The sequence below is a fragment of the Oryctolagus cuniculus genome, chromosome 1 (assembly GCF_051225735.1).
Source record: "Oryctolagus cuniculus isolate XC-2025 breed Fujian yellow rabbit chromosome 1, ASM5122573v1, whole genome shotgun sequence".
NCBI classification, from domain to species: Eukaryota; Metazoa; Chordata; class Mammalia; order Lagomorpha; family Leporidae; genus Oryctolagus; species Oryctolagus cuniculus.
The window spans coordinates 184178951-184200156 of NC_142867.1; the positions used below are offsets into that span (position 1 = coordinate 184178951).

Here is a 21206-nt window from a genome sequence, read left to right on the forward strand (position 1 = left end):
ATATTTTTATTAAGAATGGTCAAGGGAGTCCCTTTTGCCTGTGACACAACTGGAATTAAGGACATGACTCCCTGAGCCTCTCTTTATTAAGGGAAACAGCAACAGATGCTTTTTTGAAGAGATTTTATTCACAGCTAACTCCATAGAACACTAAAATGAGGGTATAATCCCATTACATATGGGGAGTCCAGACTGGCTTCAAGGCTAAAGTGTTCTACTGCCTCCCTACACCCACCTGCTATGATTGGAGTAGCAGCTTCAGGATTAGCTTTCAGTTTCACTTATAACCTCTATTTAAATAGGTTTCCTGGCATGAATGTCTTCATTTTTAAAAGTTCAACATTTAATTTTCTCATGATTTTCAGTTAGATTTTTATCATAATCTTTTCCATTTTTTTAGGCTCACGTTTAAGCAGCAATTAAGACCATTATCTTCCCCAAAACATTCATTGCTCTTTTTACCAATTTGCTGAGGCTGTGGATATTCTCGGTAGGTTTTAACATAAGAGAGATGAAAGTTTAGTTGTGGCGTTAAACTGTTGTTTCTGTCTGATAAACCCATTGTCAAAATAAGGCATAAAGAAAAGGGCTCAGAATTGATAGTTTAAAAAAAAAGTTAAGTAAGATTGCCCACATACTGAAAGCAGAGAGCAGGTCCAAGAACTGACTGTGCCTCCCCCAGGGGAAATGTGGCCTAGATGATAGTTTGTTTCCTGAATAACAAGAGAAGAAGCAGGAATTAGAGGGCTTACTCCTTCAAGGATTTGGTTTTTGTTGATCTACTAACAAGACTCCCCTCATCCCACTTACAGAATTAGTACTTAATAAGAGAAAGGAGAGAACTATCTTTATACTCTTTTAAAAGTTCACTCTGTGGTGCCTATTTCATACTGCTTGACTCTCTAAGTTTTAAAAAAAGTTGTGGCAGAAGAGGTGATTAATTGTAGTCAGAATTAATCTCTTTATTCTCTTCATTCCTATAGAATCCTCATAATTTTCCCATATAATCTGTTTGTGCCTATTTCCTGCCAGCTAGAAAGCTCTCTGCAGACATAGGTTGATTGATAATCCTCACACTCTCCCATGGTACCTTGCATGTGGTAGATAGACCCTCACTAGGACTGAGATTAAAGAACATGCCAGGGGCCATGGGAATCCACTATAATCAGAGAGGCTGTAATCTTCTATATCATAAGGGATGACAAAATGTCCTTAAATTCTAGTTACTGCGATTCTGCTGTATGTATACATACACTTGTACTTCTCTTGTCTGTAGGACACACTCAAGTTTTAGCTGTTTGAGTTTAGATGATATGAGTTACAGGAAACATGAAACGTGATGCACTGTGATTGTTTTCCTTGAGTGATCTTTCTTCAGCAGAAGCAGACTTTGAGATGATTTGTTGCAAAGTAGCCTTATACTAATAGGTAGAAACATAAATGGCTATGAGAACCAGATGTTTTGTCTGGGCCTGTGTTCAAAAATAGAGTTTCCATGTTGGCATATATCATTTTTCCTCTTGTTTACCCACACTGATTAAAGGGTATTTAACTAGTGGTGTTCACAATTGCTGTGTGCAGTGCCCATTTGCATGCTCTTGTACACAACATAATATTTCTGTTGGCAGTTTAAGATTATTACTTCAGAAATTGTCACATTGAAAATGCAGGATTGAGCAATATTTATTTTTATTTAAAATGGCTAGGGGGATTTGCTAGACAATACGCAGTTTCCTGACATTGGAAGCAGACTTTAGAGAGTCTCTTAATTTTCAAAGAGGTATTTGTATTGCACATACATCTTAACTTATTATCGTAGGATTTTATTTGCTTTAATTTAGAAAATTCCAGGCTTCCTTCATTTTACCTTTACAAGACACTAAAACTCTTTTCCTTTGGAAATATACAAAAGATACTATTTGTGGTTCTGATCCCTGACGGATTTGGTTTTGTTTTACAAACTACTTTAAATGAAGGGAGAGAATTGATGATATAGTTGTAATTTCATTCTGTTTTAATACTGTATAGTCTAACATATTGTGGCTCATTTTTCCCACAGGTTCACATCCAGCTTTCAGAGTGGCACCGTGCAATTTTCTTTCCACAGGCCTGGCTTGCATATATGAATCGAGCTTATCATGCCATTTTACAGGTAAGGAAACCATAGGGTGGTTTGCCTCAGAGGAGTGTTTTTTTCCTTATCTGAGATTTTACTGCAAATGCGTATTTAATATAAAAATACTTGAAAAAAAAACCATCAAATGAAATTATTTTTTTTTCTCATAAAAGAGTGTGAGAGGGGCTGGTGTTGTGGCACAGCAGGTTAAGCTAGTGCTTGCAACACCAGAATCCCATGTTGGAGTGCTGGTTTGCGTCCCAGCTACCCTGCTTCCAATCTAGTTCCCTGGTAATGCAACTGGGATACCAGTGGAAGATTGCCAAAGTACCTGGGCACCTGCCACCTGTGTGGGAGACTTGTGTGGAGTTCCAGACCCATGACTTGTACCTGGCCCAGACCTGACATATGGCTATTGTGGTCATTTGGAGAGTGAACCAAAAGATAGATAATATATCTCTCCATTTCTCTTTGTCACTTGGCCTTTCAAATAGATAAATAAGCCATTAAAAATAAGTTTGAGGCTTGCATATATAGCTACACTTAAAAATTTAGGTGTTAGGACCTCCAAACCTATGTGTTCCACACAGAGCTCCCTCCTGATTACCCACACCCTTGGCCCCACTGCCTTCACATTGTCCTTGCTTGGCAATTCTAGCACCTGTACTTGAGAGCTCATTGTCTTCTTTATATCTTCGCTCTCTCGAGCTGGACTTATATCTCCAGCCTTGTCTTCTAACACTTCTCCCAGGTGCTTATGCTTCAGTCTTACTGAATTTCTTCAATTTCCCAAATTTCACATACCTTCCCTTGCTTCTGGGCTTTAGTGCACACTGTTCTTTTTGCTTCCAATCATGCCATTCCCTGTTTGCCCACCTAATTTCAGCATGTTGTTGGGATCAGTTTACCTGGAAAGGCATCATATGCTTTCCTCCTTTCCCCACTGCCCTTCATACCTACTTCCCTTTACAAAGCCCTTATCATGTTCGTTTTGTCTGGGATCTCTAGTAGTCTCTGGTCCTTAAGGGCAGGAGCTGTGTTTCTGTCTGTGTTGTTTCTCTGCCAGTGGCTTGAGTGTCTAAAACATGATGGGTGCTCACTAAATAAGTGACATATGCTGAACTTGACATAATTTAACCCAATAATATTATATAATTTATGATTTAAAATTTTAAGTTAGAAAATTTAAACTTTAAAAATTGAAAAAAAATTAATCAGGTAATATATGAATAGTTAACAATATTAGGAAATGACTAGCTCAGTCCTCTTCCCTAGCTTAAAATTCATTGTTAAGGATGCAAAAAAAAAAAAAAAAATCGCATGGTATTGAAGTAATGCATGGCCCAGAATAAGATATTCATTTTGTCTCAGAAAATGTAGTATATATATGGTTAAAGAGAAGGCTGTGTTATAAAATGAGATGAGGAGTAACACTGAGATTAAGATGAGGTGGGAGGAATGACTGAGCATTTGGACATTGGTGTTTTCTTCTCAAGTTCAAATCTTGCTGCACTGTGTCTTATTGAGCCTACAATTTATAAAGCATAGATCTAAAGATAGATCTTTAGAGCTTCTGATTAATTAGACCTGAGAGGGCGAACAGAAACCTTGTATAACAAGCTTCCAAGTAAATTTGATACAGGCCACACTTTGAAAAACACCATTTAGTTTATCTATTAATTAATTAATTTATTTATTTTTCAGGTTTAATATTTTTTTTAACTTTTATTTAATGAATATAAATTTCCAAAGTACGACTCATGGGTTACAACGGCTTCCCCCCCATACCGTCCCTCCCACCCACAACCCTCCCCTTTCCCACTCCCTCTCCCCTTCCATTCACATCAAGATTCATTTTCGATTATCTTAATATACAGAAGATCAGCTTAGTATACATTAAGTAAGGATTTCAACAGTTTGCTCCCACACAGAAACATAAAGTGAAAAATAATAGATGATTTTCTTTAAATGATGATGAAATCAGATCAGACCTATTGTCATGTTTAATCCCAGTGAGAGTCAAGTTGGGAATTGATAATTTCTTTCTTTCTTTTTTTTTTTTTTTTTTTTAACAGAAGATCAGTTTAGTATGCATTAAGTAAAGCTTTCAACAGTTTGCACCCCCATAGAAACACAAAGTGAAATATATTGTTTGAGTACTCGTTATAGCATTAAATCTCAATGCACATCACATTAAGGACAGAGATCCTACATGAGGAGTAAGTGCACAGTGACTCCTGTTGTTGACTACCAATTGACACTCCTGTCTATGGCATCAGTAATCTCCCTATGCTCCAGTCATGAGTTTCCAAGGCTATGGAAGCCCTCTGAGTTCTCTGACTCTTATCTTGTTTAGACAAGGTCATAGTCAAAGTGGAGGTTCTCTCCTCCCTTCAAAGAAAGGTACCTCCTTCTTTGAAGACCTGTTCTTTCCACTGGGATCTCACTCACAGAGATCTTTCATTTAGATTTTTTTTTTTTCCAGAGTGTCTTGGCTTTCCATGCCTGAAATACTCTCATGGGCTTTTCAGCCATACCCGAATGCCTTAAGGGCTGATTCTGAGGCCAGAGTGCTATTTAGGACATCTGCCATTCTATGAGTCTGCTGAGTATCTCACTTCCCATGTTGGATCACTCTCCCCTTTATTTATTTTATCAGTTAGTGTTAGCAGGTACTAGACTTGTTTATGTGCTCTCTTTGACTCTTAGTCCTTTCATTATGATCAATTGTGAACTGAAATTGATCACTTGGACTAGTGAGATGGCATTGGTACATGCCACCTTGATGGGATTGAATTGGAATCCCCTGGTATGTTTCTAACTCTACCATTTGGGGCAAGTCAGCTTGAGCATGTCCCAAATTGTACATCTCTTCCCTCTCTTATTCCCACTCTTATGTTTAACAGGGATCACATTTCAGTTAATTTTCAACACTAAGAGTAACTGTGTATTAATTACAGAATTAAACCAGTCATATTAAGTAGAACAGACAAAAAAACTACTAAGAGGGATAATAAATACCATATGTTCTCCCTGATCGGTGACAACTGACTGAACACCAAAGTTTATCTATTAATTTATTTTTAAAGCAGCTTTTCTTATGTTTTAAAAAATTTATTTATTTGAGAGGTAGAGAGAGAGAGAGAGAGAGAGAGAGGTCCCATCTACTGATTTCTTCTTCAAGCATGAGTGGCTGGGGCTGCTCTAGGCTGAAGCTGAGAGTCATGAAGTCAATTCAGATCTTCCAAGTAGATGGCAGGAACCCAACTTTTAAACCTTTCGCAGGAAGCCTGCCTGAATCAGGAGCCCAAGTCGGGAGTCAATCCCAACATTCCCACATAAGATGAGGCTCTGTCCTAAAAAGCATCTTAACCAATATGACAAAAACAACACAATTTTAGGTGGTTTTGCAAACTGCACTGGAATCTGGATTTGAAAGATGTGCCTTTGGAACCTTTGTTTCCTTTTCCTCACTGTTTCTTACTTTTTTTTATCTTCAGCACCTGCTGGGCACCCAGTATGTTTTGAGTAGGGGCATCAGTGAACGAATGAATGACTCATGTCTCTACATGCTTTCTTACCATCCTTAGCCAATTTGTTTTTGTTCGAGAGGAGTGATATTGCACTCACATCAATTTTTCCCTGACCAGGGAAATTTTTACTGACCAGGGGCTCAGTGTGTAAGACATAAAGGGGGGCCGGCGCCGTGGCTCACAAGGCTAATCCTCTGCCTTGCGGCGCCAGCACACCGAGTTCTAGTCCCGGTCGGGGCGCCGGATTCTGTCCCGGTTGCCCCTCTTCCAGGCCAGCTCTCTGCTGTGGCCAGGGAATGCAGTGGAGGATGGCCCAAGTACTTGGGCCCTGCACCCCATGGGAGACGAGGATAAGAACCTGGCTCCTGCCATCAGATCAGCGCAGTGCGCCGGCCGCGGCACGCCAGCCGCGGCGGCCATTGGAGGGTAAACCAACGGCAAAGGAAGACCTTTCTCTCTGTTTCTCTCTCTCACTGTCCACTCTGCCTGTCAAAAAAAAAAAAAAAAAAAAAGACATAAAGGGGAGTAAAGCATTCCTGCCTCCTAGTCAACTACCAGTTGGAGGAGGAAAGCTAACATGTCCACTAGCGATTTCAATGTAAAATCTGTGATGCTGTAATAAAGAATGCACAAAATGCTATGTGTATCTGGAGAAGGAAAGTTCCTCTTTCTGCAGAATGAACTGATAATTTTATTTAGCTGTTAGTTTAAGAAAAGCTAAATTGAATAGGAATATGGTGTAATTCTTGCAGATGACTTGCAATTGATTTTTACAAAAAGCTTTGTGATTGTTTTACATAATAAGAGCAACCATTTATTGAATAACTAGTGTGTATTCAACACTTAATATATATTATTTCAATTGATCTGTACAGAAATCCTTTGAAGTGGGTGTTATTAACCCTGTGTGTAATGGGATTATAGACTGGAAACAAAGTTAGGTAGGAAAAGACAAATGACTCAAAACCTAACAGCCAGCAAATGGAAGAACTGGAATTTAACCCATTATTTGGTTCCAGAGCCCCAGCTTTTTCCACTGCATAATGTGCTTTGCCTAACACCATCATTAAATAATACAAATTGGTTTAATATTTTAAAAGACAAATCTATTTATAGAAAGCCTGCTATTTTTAGTAATGTAGGTTGATTATTCTGCCTTTACTATTTCAGTAATGATGTGTACCTTTGTTCATTGTTTAAATCCTTTTGCTTTGGATTTCTAGTAAGTTCAGTATCATTGAGAGTTGGTGACAAAAGAAATGAAACTGAGATCTTAGACTGTCGTAAGACAATTTTTAGTATAAGCTACAACAATGCCATCTACTCTATCAATTGTTACTTGAAACTACACTGATGTGTTTTAACTGTTAACAAGTTTTGAATATGAGTACATACACTTAAATAGAATTTATGGCATCTTGAAAGTACGGAAGCAATAGCCAGATTCCTTGTCTATGTCAAGAATTTCTGTCCTGGAAGATATTTCTTCTGTATGGAAATTGTAGCTACTTCCATCTGGTGCAAGACATATTTTGTAGCATTAAGCTAGAGGATCATAAGGAAGAGCCATGTTTTATTCAGTTAAGCTTACAAGGAGATATGCTAAAAGGTATATTCTACAATACTTCCTGGATGCTGATTAGGATGTGACTAAATGTGAAATCTGAACACTAGTAGTGGCTTCTGCTTAAGAGTCTGCTTCCAGCCTTATCTAATTTTTGAATTATAAGAATAAAAAGTGGTTGACGTGGGAAGGTAGTTGGATTTCTTCCTGTTGATAGGAAAAATGCAGATAGCAGCTGATTGCTTGTACAGAGACCTTTTGGTAACAAGCCCTGTGTAGTCTGTTTTTCCTTGCTGCTGTCCTGAGATGACAAGGAGTTTAGGTTCTCCATTATTTGTGACAAGGGCTCTTTGGTGTTAAGAATATGACCTCTAACAGGAGACAGATATGAAAGCAGGTTGACTGTAAGTACTTGTTTCCTGACTTGTTCAACAAACTGTAAAACAATTTGAAATCAAAACCAGGGTTAGAAACAATGCCTCTGATAAATTACTTTTAACTTTTCTAAAGTTTTTGTCGTTTTGTTTATAACATATATTGAGTAGTTAATACTACTCAGTATGATCAGCAGGTTTTTGGTAATGTGAGCTAGTAATAAAAATTAAGAGGGATAGTCAGATTAAGAATTGGATTCATAATGGCCAGCATTGTGGTATAGCAGGTAGAACCACTGCCTGTGACTCCTGCATCTCATATGGGTACCAGTTGGAGTCCTGGCTGTTCTACTTCTGATCCAACACTCTGCTAATGGTCTGGGAAAACATGGGAGACCTTGAAGAAGCTCCTGACTCCTAGCTTTGGCCTGGTCCAACACTGGCCATTGTGACCATCTAGAGAGGGAACTAGTAGGTAAAAGATTCTCTCTCTGTCTCTCCTTCTCTCTCTCTGTAACTCTGACTTTCGAATAAATCAATAAATCTTAGAAACAAATAATTGGAATATACAGACAATCCAAAAATCAATTCTGGTGATCATTTTAGCCTTTTCTAACCCAAAAAGTATTTTTTTCCCTTAACCAGAAAAATTCCTGAGTTGAATGCCATTGGATCTGTTAACAATAGGTAAAGAATTAGAAGGCAGAGTGATCTGAATAAACAGCCTGGCATGGGGTTAAGGGTATGTTCTAGAAGGGGGGGGGGGCAGAGACTTTGAGAAAGAAAAAGTATGAAATTTACTTGGTCACAGTAGAAATGACTATACTGGTTTATGACTGCAGAGGAGATCAGAAAAGCCAGTCTTCAGAAGCAGCACATATTCTAGCTTTCTTATATTTTGGTTTATTTTTAAACAAATAAGAAGTGAAAGGCAATAACTAGCAGAGTCAGGTAATAAGATAACGTTTTCTATTTTACTTTGTCTGCCCTCCTAGGATACCAACATGAATATTAAATAATAATATCTTATTTAATCATCTCTGATACCTTGCTGTAAAAGACAAAGGGGAGAATGACAGGACCAGGATTCTTTCTTAGCAACTATGGAGATGGGGAATGGATCTGAGCAAAGTAAACGGACTATGGAGGATCAAAGTAAAGCATCCATCCCACCTCAAAATACCTGAATGCATGAGCCCCAGGGCACTCACTGCATGCCAGAAGTTGTACTGCATATGAAGGTTTTGTAGATAAACAAAACAGTTGTTTCCCTCAGTGAGCCCACAGGCTGTGACTGAAAGTATATGAGAGAAATATAAGGGCTGGCACCATGGCTCACTTGGTTAATCCTCTGCCTGGGCACCGGCATCCCACATGGGTGCCGGGTTCTAGTCCCGGTTGTTCCTCTTCCAGTCCAGCTCTCTGCTGTGGCCTGGGAAGGCAGTGGAGGATGGCCCAGGTGCTTGGGCCCCAGTACCCGCATGAGAGATCAGGAAGAAGCTCCTGGCTCCTGGCTTAGGATCGGCACAGTTCCGACCGTAGCAGCCATTTGGGGTTGAACCAACGGAAGGAAGACCTTTCTCTCTGTCTCTCTCTCTCACTGTCTAACTCTATCTGCCAAATAAAAAAAAGAAATATAAGGACATCTAACTTTACAGTCTGGATATTACATTTTTGGGAAACATTTATTCCATAAGTTTATACATATCAAAACTAGAGATTTATGTATATTCATGAAAGATGATTTTACAAGAAGATAGTAAGATTTATTTTATTTATTTGAAATGCAGAGTGACATAGAGAAAGTGAGAAATAGATCTTCCATCCATTAGTTCACTCTCCAAATTGCTCCAATGGTTGGGCTGGGCCCGACCAAAGCCAGGAGCCTATTATACCATCTAAGTGTCCCGTTTGGGTAGCAGGGGGCTGAGTACTTGCACCATTTTCTGCTGCCTTCCTAGCCACATTAGCAGGAGTTGGATCATAAGCAGAGCAGCCAAGACTCGAACTTGAGCTTCCATATGGGATGCTGGCCAGTGTTGCAGGCAGTGGCCTTAACCTGCTGTCATAACACCATCCCCTTAATGTGAAGTGCTAATACCATAAAATAGTTACTAGCTATATTTTACAAATTAGGAAACTGAAACTTACAGAGGTGGAGTACCTTTGATATCCAGAAAAGAAGCTCTTGAACTAAATTTGCCAAACATATAGCTTCTCCAACTTGTATCTCTTTGGTGAACATAAAAATACCTGAGCATTGTTGTGATTGTTTCTCATCATACATCCACTATCAGAATATAAAATCCTGTCAAGGACATGTAAGACCAATTAAGAAAGAATACACATGTATTTCCCAAGAAATTATAAGCCATTGGTCTTGCATGCTGATTTGTACTCTGTTCTTTGCAGGGGAGAATTGCAGAGCTGGAGTTGCAGTTGAAACATGGAAAAGAAGGAGCTGAGGAGGTGCAGTACAAGACAAGCACAGCCTGGCTCTGGTATGGGCATGGCATTCTGGTGCTCGTTATTTGTCATGGAAAGTGAGATAGGAGGGAAAGACAAGCACTTTATAGTATTCTATATGGGTTGTTTTAACTTCTGTGTGAACCTGAAAGAGAAACAATGGAAGATGTGAAAGGTGTATTTTCCACCCACTCCCTAGGTAGACTAACAGAGCTTTATTTCTCAATCACATATATAAACATAGTTCAGTGTTTATGTGTTGTGAAGGTTTTCCAAAGCAGTGTGGAAATGGCTTGTTTTTCCTCTGCCTTCCCCCTGCCCCAACCCCTGTAACTGATTATTTGTGTGCTTTTTGAATGAAAAATTGTTTTCCCATTCAATTCACTGCCTTCTGACCTCACATTTAGTCAAGGACTATTCTCTCCCTCCTTTGCTTTCCCTTTCCCCAAGACATCTTCATTATTAGGAGCAACTTTACCATGTCAGGGCTTTAATTTCTATGGCAGCCTCTCTCTAGGGAGTTTCCACTGTATTATCTAGAAACGTGTTAGTGCTAGCACATTAAAAGCAACTTAAATGATTACATGAGTTGGGAAGAATACCTAGTCACATTATTATCACAGCAGCTGAAATGTAAGTAAAAGTACCCAAAATCTAAACAACTTTGTCTACAGCTCTAGGTTACTTTAATCCTAAAATCTGTCCAAAGGTTACTTGATTTTAGATTTTTATTTACTGACAGTGGACACATGTAGAAAAGCTGAACTGTGTTTATATGTGTGTTTAATTAATTCTACCCCAAACTATATTCTAAGCTTTAAAAAATAGCATTACAGTTTATGGGCTGGCGCCGCGGCTCACTAGGCTAATCCTCCGCCTGGCGGCACCGGCAAACCGGGTTCTAGTCCCGGTTGGGGCGCCGCATTCTGTCCCGGTTGCCCCTCTTCCAGGCCAGCTCTCTGCTGTGGCCAGGGAGTGCAGTGGAGGAAGGCCCAGATGCTTGGGCCCTGCACCCCATGGGAGACCAGGAAAAAGCACCTGGCTCCTGGCTCCTGCCATCGGATCAGCGCGGTGCGCCGGCCGCGGCGGCCATTGGAGGGTGAACCAACTGCAAAGGAAGACCTTTCTCTCTGTCTCTCTCTCTCACTGTCCACTCTGCCTGTTAAAAAATAAAAAAAAAAAAAAGTTTCAAAAAAAAAATAGCATTACAGTTTAAAATTTTATAATTATTGGATTTAAGACTAGAGATTAAGAATTTGGGTCTTACTTCCTATTTGTCATTATCTTTGCCCCTTATTTCAGTTTTATACTTTGAAAGTGATAATTTGATGAAAGTGATATATTTTCTACACTCTCCAAAATATATGGAGAGACCTATGGATGTTTTCTTGGGTGAAACTCATGGAATGTACATGTATAAGAGTGTGCAGGAACTAGGTCCCTAATTCACTTAAGAATAATTCAGAACTGGAAAATTCAATTTAACTTGCACTACTGATAAACTATATCCAAGGAAATGTTTGAACATCATCACTTAATTGCAGCTGTCTCAGATCCAAATAAAGCTATCCCTTTATTGATTACTTTAGAAAGTATTTATTTTCTGTTATGTGTCAGACGCAGCAGTAAGTAAAGTTCTAGTTTTGTCCTCCATAAGCTTATACTTGACTGAATGGGAATAGATAATCAAATAAATGGAATGGATTTTGATTAGTAGATAAAAAATAAAGTAAGATTAAGGAATCGAGAGTAGTTGATGCTGGGAGGATGATCAGGAAGAGCTTCTTTTTATAGTATAGCATTGGAAGGAGAACTGAAGGAATGGAGTGAGTGAAGTTGATACCTGGGGAAGAGCATTCCAGGAAGAAGGAACAGCAAATTGAAAGGCCCTGGGAGAATAGCTGAAAGGGGAACTGGTGTGCTATGGAGAGAGCAAAGAAGTCGAGGAGATTGGATTGTGGAGAAACTTTGTAGGCATGTGGAGGACTTTGACTCTGAGGGAGATGGAGAAACATTGGAGGATTTGAAACAGAGGCTCTGACTCATGATTTATAAGGATCATTCCAGTTTTGGTGTTAAAAATATTCCCTGGGGAACATAATTAGGATTCCACTGGCAGTAATTCAGACAAGAGATGATAGTGTTTTGGATTACAGGGTTAACAATGGAAATATTTAAAAATAAATAGATTTTTAATCTATTCTGAAGGTGGATTCTATAAGTTTTAAAGGATAATAATTTAAATGAAGGATATGAGAGAGAGATGGAAGTCTAGGATAATTCCAAGATTTTTAACTCTTAATAACTAAATGTATGGGATTCCCATTTGCTGAGATGGGGAAGATTGTAGGAAAGCACGGCTGTGTAAGTTGGAATCAGATTTTAGTACTTGCTAGGCCTAACGTGCCTAAATAGACCTCCAGCTGGAGATGGCAAGTAGATTGTTGACTATAGGAGTCTGCAGTTATTGGGACAGCTCAAGGCTAGAGCGAAAATTTCTGAATCATCAGTATATCGCTGGCATTTAAAATCATCATACTGCATGAAAGCATGTAGAAAGGATGGAGAAAATTTCAAAGTATTGCGCAGTGGAACACCTCAACATGTAGAGAAGGGGAAGGTGAACAGGAAACCTATAAAGCTAAAAATTGGTGATCAGTGATGTAGGAAGAGAACCGAGACTGGGATCTTAAAAGCCAAGGAAAGAAAATGTTCTAAGAAATGAGGGATCTGCCGCGAGGCTGCAAAGGATAGGGAATAGGAATTAAGAATTAAATTTAGTCCCTTTAAAGTCATTGGTATTCATGATAAAAGCTGTTTTGGAATAAGTGTGGGGACAAAAGCCAGATTATAGGAGGGGCTAGAGAAAGTAGAGCATGAACTAGAGTCATCAAGCATAGGTAATAATCTTTTAAAGTTGTGTTGCATAACAGGCAGACACGTGGCAGCAGCAGGAGAGCTTTTTCTTTTTTCAAGAGGATAGCTAATGGTATTTTCTCTTGTTAAGGGACATAATATAAGTAGAGTAGGAAAAAATTGGTGATGTATTTTTCTTTTGGCTCTAGTGTGATTATATATTCAAAGTTTGGAATTTTGTTGTATATACACACACAGTGACTAGTCCATATATGCAATCTGGAGGTCGCAAATTGATGTTTTGGTGAGCACTATGTTAAAAAGAGAACTAGAGTACGTCTTATTCAGTTTGGGTTGCTACAGGAGAAATACTGTAAACAGAATGCTTCACATAACAGAAATTTATTTCCCACAGTCTGGGGCCTGGGGATCCAAGATGAAGTAGCTGGTATTTCTGGTGTCTGATGAATCCCACTTCCTGATTTGCAAGTGGTCATCTTCTTATATTCTCAAGTTGGCAGACAGCAAAGAGAGAGGAAGCAAGCTCTCTTCTATTTCTTCTTTATAAGGGCAATGACCTCATTTATGAGGGCTCTACTGTCATGATCTACTTACCTTTGAAAGGCCCAACCTCCCATTACTATCTTATAGGGGATTAGAATTTGAATATATCAGTTATTTGAGGTGATACCATTACGTACTGCCTGCACCTTCCTCCTCAGTTAAACTCACGTCCTTTCCAACTTCTGCTAAGTGACCTATGGAATAGGAAGATGAAATTCTCTTAGAAGTAAAACCTTTACATTTTGCCTTACATTAAAGTGCTATATATATACAATATTAAGGTGTGAGGTTCTTATTAATTGACAAATAAGAAAAAAAGGTTCTTATTAATTGACAAATAAGAAAAAAAGTTGAGTTCTCACTTTAAGCTCTTACCTTTTTTCTACCTTCATTTAGGGTTAGAGACATGCTGACTGATGAGATCACCAAGACGGCTGCAAAGTAAGACCCATTTATTTTTCTACCAAAATTTTTTCATAAGTGTTTTTCTCCCCTTGATAGATGTATAGTTTCTTCCTTTAGGGAACTTTATAATGTTAAGGATTATCAAGTACTTTTCAATTATTTTTTAAAAATGACTCTATATCCTTTCTTACATTATGCTCATTTTTTGCTACATGAGTTTTTGTGAAAGTAACAAAAGCAGTGGACAAACACACGTGACTTCCACATTAATAGTCACTGAGGTCGAATTCTTGTGCTTTGCGTAAGATTGTAACTTAGTTCAAGGGAAAACAAAAGAGAAAGAAATCCTTGCTAAAGTGAGTTATGTGGGTTCTACAAATTATTAAATCTCAACTGCAAAGCGACAAGGATATCAAAGTAGTATTTTTTTTCATGTCCTTTGTATTATGATTCCGGTGTATGTATGTATTTATTTATTTATTTATTTAACTTTTATTTAATGAATATAAATTTCCAAAGTACGATTTATGGATTACAATGGCTTCCCCCACATACCGTCCCTCCCACCCACTACCCTCCCCTTTCCCACTCCCTCTCCCCTTCCATTCACATCAAGATTCATTTTCGATTATCTTAATATACAGAAGATCAGCTTAGTATACATTAAGTAAGGATTTCAACAGTTTGCTCCCACACAGAAACATAAAGTGAAAAATAATAGATGATTTTCTTTAAATGATGATGAAATCAGATCAGACCTATTGTCATGTTTAATCCCAGTGAGAGTCAAGTTGGGAATTGATAATTTCTTTCTTTCTTTCTTTTTTTTTTTTTTTTTTTTTACAGAAGATCAGTTTAGTATGCATTAAGTAAAGCTTTCAACAGTTTGCACCCCCATAGAAACACAAAGTGAAATATATTGTTTGAGTACTTGTTATAGCATTAAATCTCAATGCACAGCACATTTTGACAGGCAGAGTAGCCAGTGAGAGAGACAGAGAGAAAGGTCTTCCTTTGCCTTTGGTTCACCCTCCAATGGCCGCCACGCTGCGGCCGGCGCACCGTGCTGATCCAATGGCAGGAGCCAAGTACTTATCCTGGTCTCCCATGGGGTGCAGGGCCCAAGTACTTGGGCCATCCTCCAGTGCACTCCCCGGCCATAGCAGAGAGCTGGCCTGGAAGAGGGGCAACCGGGACAGAATCTGGCGCCCCGACTAGGACTAGAACCGGTGTGCCAGCACCGCAAGGTGGAGGATTAGCCTAGTGAGCCACGGCGCTGGCCTCCAGTGTATTTAAAACTCGAACTTTTAGGGGCTGGATTTGTGGCACAGCAGGTAAAGCCTCTGCCTGCGCCAGCATCTCATATGGGCACTGGTTCAAGTCCCATCTGCTCCAATTCTTATCCATCTCTCTTCTAATGACCTGGAAAAAGCAGCAGAAGAGCTGCTTGGGTTTGGCCTGGCCAAGCCCTGGCTGGTGCAGCATCTGGGGAGTTAACAGTGGATGGAATCTCTTCTCTCTCTCTCTCTCTCTCTCTCTCTCTCTCTCTGTAACTCTTTCAACTAAACAAATCTTTAAAAAATAAATAAAACTTGACCTTTTAAATACTAAAAGCTAGTGCAAAGCCCAAGTAGAAAGGCAATTTCAGTCATATCCTTAAGGCTATTTTAGCAAAAATTACTTTAGTGCTACTGCCTTGAGGCTTTTTATTTACCTTAAGCCAACGCTCATTAAGAAAATTATACCCTAATGAAATTGCTTGAACACTTTCTTCAGGTTCTTTTGTTAACAAGCTGACTAATTGTTCCCATCAGTGAGTTACCTGTCAGTTATATTCACTTCTCCCTTACACCATTACATTTTGCTGCTACCATTAACTTGGTTTCTTCTTAGCCTCCAAGTAATGTAGCTACACCTTTATTTTATTTTTTCAAAAAGATTTATTTATTTTTTTATTTGAAAGGCATTATCCCCCCTCCCCTTTTCTCTCTCTTTCTTACACACAAACAGAGAGAGAAAGAGAGAGAGAGAGATCTTCCCTTTGCTGGTTTACTCTCCCAAATGGCCACAACAGCCAGGTCTGGGCCAAACTGAAGCCAGGAACCAGGCACTCCATCCTGGATTCCCACATTGGTGGCAGGGATTCAAGTACTTGAGCCATATTTTACTGCCTTCCCAGATGCATTATCGGGAAACTGGATTAGAAGTGGAGCAGCCAGGATTCAAACTGGCACTCTGATATGGAATGTGGGCATCATAAGCAGCAGCGTAACCCACTGGACCATAATACTAGCCCTATAGATAAACCTTTAACATAGAAGATTTCAAGTCTATTGATATTGAAAGTCTGTATCATCTGAAATATTTTATTACAGAATAGTTTATATAGAATATTCTGTAGCTAAATAAGTTTTGCCTCAAAACCAAAAGCAAATCTACCTTAGTGTTAACTTCTACCAGAATTAATTATTTAAAAAAATATTCATTTTCATTTATTTGAATGAGAGACAGAGATTTTCTATCCTCTAGTTTATTCTCTAAATGCCCACAGCTGCTGGGGCGAGCCAGGCTGAAACCAGGAATTGGAAGCTCAATCTAGTTCTCTCATGTGAATGGTAGGGACCCAAGTACTTGAGCCAGCACCTGCTGCCTTCCAGGGTGCATATTAGCAGAAGATGAAAGAGCACATAGATCTGGGACTTGAACTCAGGCACTTCAGTATAGGATGCGAGTGTCCCAAGTGTTGACTGATGCTAGGCCAAATGCACACTCTTACCAGTAATTTCTTAAACAGGTACTTAACTGTGAAGTTAATCTGAGTGCACAATCACATGAATAGAAAGAGAAATTCTCTTCAGAGAGAGGCACTGGGGTGTGTGTGTGTGTGTGTGTGTGTGTGTATGTATATATACACATTTATCTTCTGATAAAATGAAAACTAAAGTACAGAGAGGCTCTGATAGGGATTCATTCCTATCAGCTTTTCCAGGTTGGTGAATTGCAGACATAGTAGAAGAGGGCTCAGCTGTATATTGAAGGGGAGAGAGAGGTGGAAAGGGTGGAGGTTTACCTTTGACCTTTACCTTTCATAATTTGTTCTATTATGTAATCTACTTATATCCCATTAAACACTGTGCTCTGACATTTGCAGCAAAAAGCTTGACTGTTAAAGAAACTATCTGCTCTCTATTGAGAAAAAAAAAACTATAAATTTGCCTCTTTAGTTGCTTTTGCATTTTCCATTCAAAAATTTTATGTCTACACATGTTTCATGTTTATATTTGCAAAGGATCACTTTGCAAAGAGAGTGTACTCACATGCTGTGTAGTATGGAGTAAAAATAATGCATGTTCTTATGATATGACCTTTTCATCAAAAATTTTAAGATATTTTGTAGACCTTATTTCTTAAAGCAATCCTGACAGTAGTATGCAGCAAGTGGGTAGAAGATATTTAAAGTCCAGAGGCTGAGATGTGAGTCAGCCAACTAGCTTTCTGTTCCTTTAACCATGGCTGCCACTGACTGGTTTGGGCAGGGTAAATCTTGTTTGCTCAGAGCCATAAGTGCAGGAAGTAAAATACCAGTCACAGGATTAAACTGATTTGCTCATTTGGAGGCATTTTTCAAGCATTGAGGACAGGGCTCAGGGCAAATCAGACATAGATAAAACCTGAGGATTGAAGGAAATTTGTTTTCATTGTTATTAGTTAAATAGATTAGAATTAGAAGATAAAAATTCCCAAAGGATTAGGTCACTTTACTAATATATAGTACTTTGTCTCCAAGAAAGCTTCATTGTAGTTCATCCTTCCTTGTACTTTTTAATTAAGTTAATGACATCAGTTTGTTGTAAAGGACAATTTAATTAAAATGTCAGTGGTATTGCCAGGATAAATACTATACTGATGCTGACATGTTATTATGCAAATTAGTCACTGCTGTTTACTGGTAGGGGATAGACATTTGAGTAACATGGTGATGAGTTTTTGCTGAACTAGCTTATAGATTTTCACCTGGCCAGCTTCTCCTTGAATTTCTTTTACTAAATATCTAGTGAGTTCTTTCCATTCATAAGAAATTGTTGCTGGACATATAGAGAATATGAAGACAATCAAGAGCTAATCATTGTACTTTGTGAAATATGTAGCTTGACTTAGGAATGCTTTGTGTAGATTCTGCACCAATTCCCTCTGCAGATTTATGTGCAAATAAACATTCAGTCAGCAGCCAAAGGTCTAATAACCAGAGGTTTTAAATTCATTTCTCTTTACATTTCAGTAAGAGTGGATGCTCAAGTATGTGAAACTTTTAAAATAAAGTAATTTAGGCCTCTATTTTCCAATTGAGGCTGAATTATCTTTCAGAATTCTAGGGTAGAAAAGGTACTTTCTATGTTATCTTGTCTAATATCCTTGATTTAGAAGACTTCATGAGCAATTTCTGGTGACCATATAAGTGTTTTCTGTAGGGGGATAAAAGCTAGGATCTAATTCTCAGATCACTGAGGATTTAAAGCTACACACACACACACACACATTTCAGGATTCATGAACATTTTGTAGCAGGATAGCCTTCAGGATATTCTAAACAAAGGAGATAATATTAGAAAAAAAATATTTAGGGGCCAGTGTTGTGATTTAGCAGGTAAAGCTGCTGCCTGAGACGTTGACTTCCCATATGAATACTAGTTCCAGTCCTAGCTGCTCCACTTCCCACGTAGCTCCCTACTAATGGCCTGGGAAAAGCAATGAAGGATGGCCCAATTCCTACCTGTATGTGAGACCAGGATGAAACTCCTGGCTCCTGGCTTTGGCCTGGCTCAGCCCTTTTGTTGTCGCCATCTGGGGAATAAACCAGTGCGTGGAAAATTTCTCTGTCTCTCCCTCTCTTTCTGTAAATCTGACTTTCCAATAAATAAATAAATCTTTAAGAATAAAGTGTTTAATTTTTTAAGGTTTATTTATTTATGTGAATGTTTGAGTTATAGAGAGAGATAGAGAGAGGCAGTGAGAGAGAGGGATCTTCCATCTACCAGTTCACTCCCCGTATGGCTACAGCTGCCAGGGCTGGGCCTTCTGTAGCCAGGAACCAGGAAATTTATTCTGGTCTCTCAGATGGGTGTCAGGGACCCAAGTACTTGGGCTATCTTCTGCTGCTTTCCCAGGCACATTGGTAGGGAGCTGGATTGGAAATGGGGTAGCTGGAACTTGAACCAGCACCCATATGGTATCATAGGTCGTGGCTTAACCTGCTTCACCACACTCTGGCCCCTGATTTTGCTTTTGTTAGATGGTTTTATTACTAGCATACCTAGGAATGCCTAAATCCTGTCTTGTTTCCTGGTCTTTTATTAGTAGTTGTATGTGAGCTCAGTAGTCATCATTGCAGAACCTAGGTTGGAGTCATCTGCTTGTATCTCAAGGCTTCCTTTTCATTCTTCTCCCTCATATGCCAATATAAATGTTGATATCTGACTAAACATTGGCAGGCTTCATAAAAGTATGAAATGAGGAGAGGTGAAGGAAATGACCAGTGTGCAGAGTGGGCCTTCACTGATCTAAGTAAACCACATGAAGTTGGGAGGGAAGGGTAGGTTGGGTAAATAGACACATGAAAGGACTTGATAATGACAAGCCCTGAATACCATTCTAAAGTAAATCAAAGCAAAAATGCAAGTCCACATGTGAACAGTAACTTTGTAACACCCACCAGATTACCTGTTCAGTTGTGACCATGGATTGGATCTGAAGCTACTGTGTCTACATGGGGAGCAAGACTTCCTTATTCCTTGTATCTGTTCTGGTCCTGCAGTGGGATAAGCAGGAAGTAGTTCTTGGAAGTATACACTGAATTCAGATTCTGTTCTCAGGATTAGGTTTTGGGGAACACTGTAGTTGCTGGAAGCCACAGTTGTATGACAGAACTGAACTCTCTGAGGTTGTGGGTGCTCTGTTGCCCAAGTTCTGTTTTGACAGAGTTGACAAACCATCAGTTTTTCATCAGTGTTCTATAGGGAATTTTCTTCTACAGTATCAGCTTGGATTTGTGCAATAATAGTAAAGGAACATTTTCAAGTGATTAGTTTGTTTGAAAGGTTTGATTTTCTTCCTGCTGAATTCTGAAATCAAAGGATAAGATTTTAATTGTTACTATTAGAAAACCACACTTTGGATAATGTAAAAGGGCAACTCTTAGTTCAAATGTTCTAAAATACATCTTTTTAAATTTTGCATCTTATCTGAGATCTCCAAATTATTTTTAGAAACTTTATGCAAGGTTCATGATTTAGGCATATTAAAAGAAAGAAGGGGAGAATGATAGTGACTGAGAAAAGCTGCCTTGTATCAAATTGCAAGTAAACTGTGCTAAAAGGGGTTCATGAGAAGCTGACTCCACACACTAGTGCTTTGCAAAATCGGAGGCCATTCTGTATGCTGGAATTATTCACGTAGCTGTCCTTGGTTGTGTTTTTAGAATAAATTGATAAACTTAAATAGGCCAAAAATGACACGGGAAAATATAGTTTAGGAAGCATGATGTGATATGATGAAGTAGAAATTTTTAGGGAAAAACAACTTAGATATGAACTTGGATTTTTAAGTTATAAAAAGTCATGATAACTATACATTGGTAAGAAGAGTTAAAAATCAGCACTAGCCTAAGGAGGATATAAACTGCTGGTATCAGGGAGCCAATAGACTTGTGTTGATGAGGCTGTGATTGAATGAAGTGCTTCTTAACATCTTTCTTCCTATAATAGATCCTTTTCTTCTCTTAGTTAATTCAGCATGGAATTCTCTTGAAATTTTTCTTTTGGAACAGAGAGAGTCCAGTGGTCAAAGGCAATGCGCTCTTGGCTTTAAGCAGCCTTGCTGTCGTCGTTTCCAAACATGAAGCCAGCCTTTCCTCAGATTCTGATGGGGTCCTGGAGGTGAGTGAGCGTGATGTAAAACGGTTGGTGTTTGAATGTGTCTTTAAGCTGGGCCCCAGATTCACAAGTTTAGATTCTGTGGTTTCGCCATACCAAGTAACACTAGTTGTTTCTTCCCTGACTTTTCTCTGCTGCTTTTCTGTTTTGCTTTCTCCATCACAGTTAAGTGGTCATTTCCATTTGAAGGTGCCAATTTTATGCAATAGAGGTTGTCTTTTTGTGATTACATCAGTGGTAACAAATCTTAGGAGGTTAACTAGACTTACTGAAAGTGAACAATGCTGTCAAAAAAATGATAAGTAAGAAGTGTTTACAGATTGAGAAAAATTGTACTTTGCATTTTAATTGTAGACGTCAATGACAAAGTGCCTATTCATTTTTGCAGGGCATTTATTT

General features: G+C 38.8%; 1 protein-coding gene across 4 annotated transcripts in view; it reads left to right on the forward strand.

Moving 5' to 3' along the window:
* The window catches only part of FOCAD (focadhesin), a 381374-nt gene that overhangs the window by 297391 nt on the left and 62777 nt on the right, over positions 1–21206 (forward strand). For all 4 annotated transcript variants that reach the window (XM_002708074.6, XM_017340978.4, XM_017340982.4 and 1 more), the window contains 4 exons: positions 2060–2152; positions 10000–10088; positions 13870–13914; positions 20702–20810. In XM_002708074.6, the coding sequence (XP_002708120.1) occupies positions 2060–2152; positions 10000–10088; positions 13870–13914; positions 20702–20810 (336 nt within the window). The remainder of the gene's footprint in view (positions 1–2059; positions 2153–9999; positions 10089–13869; positions 13915–20701; positions 20811–21206) is intronic.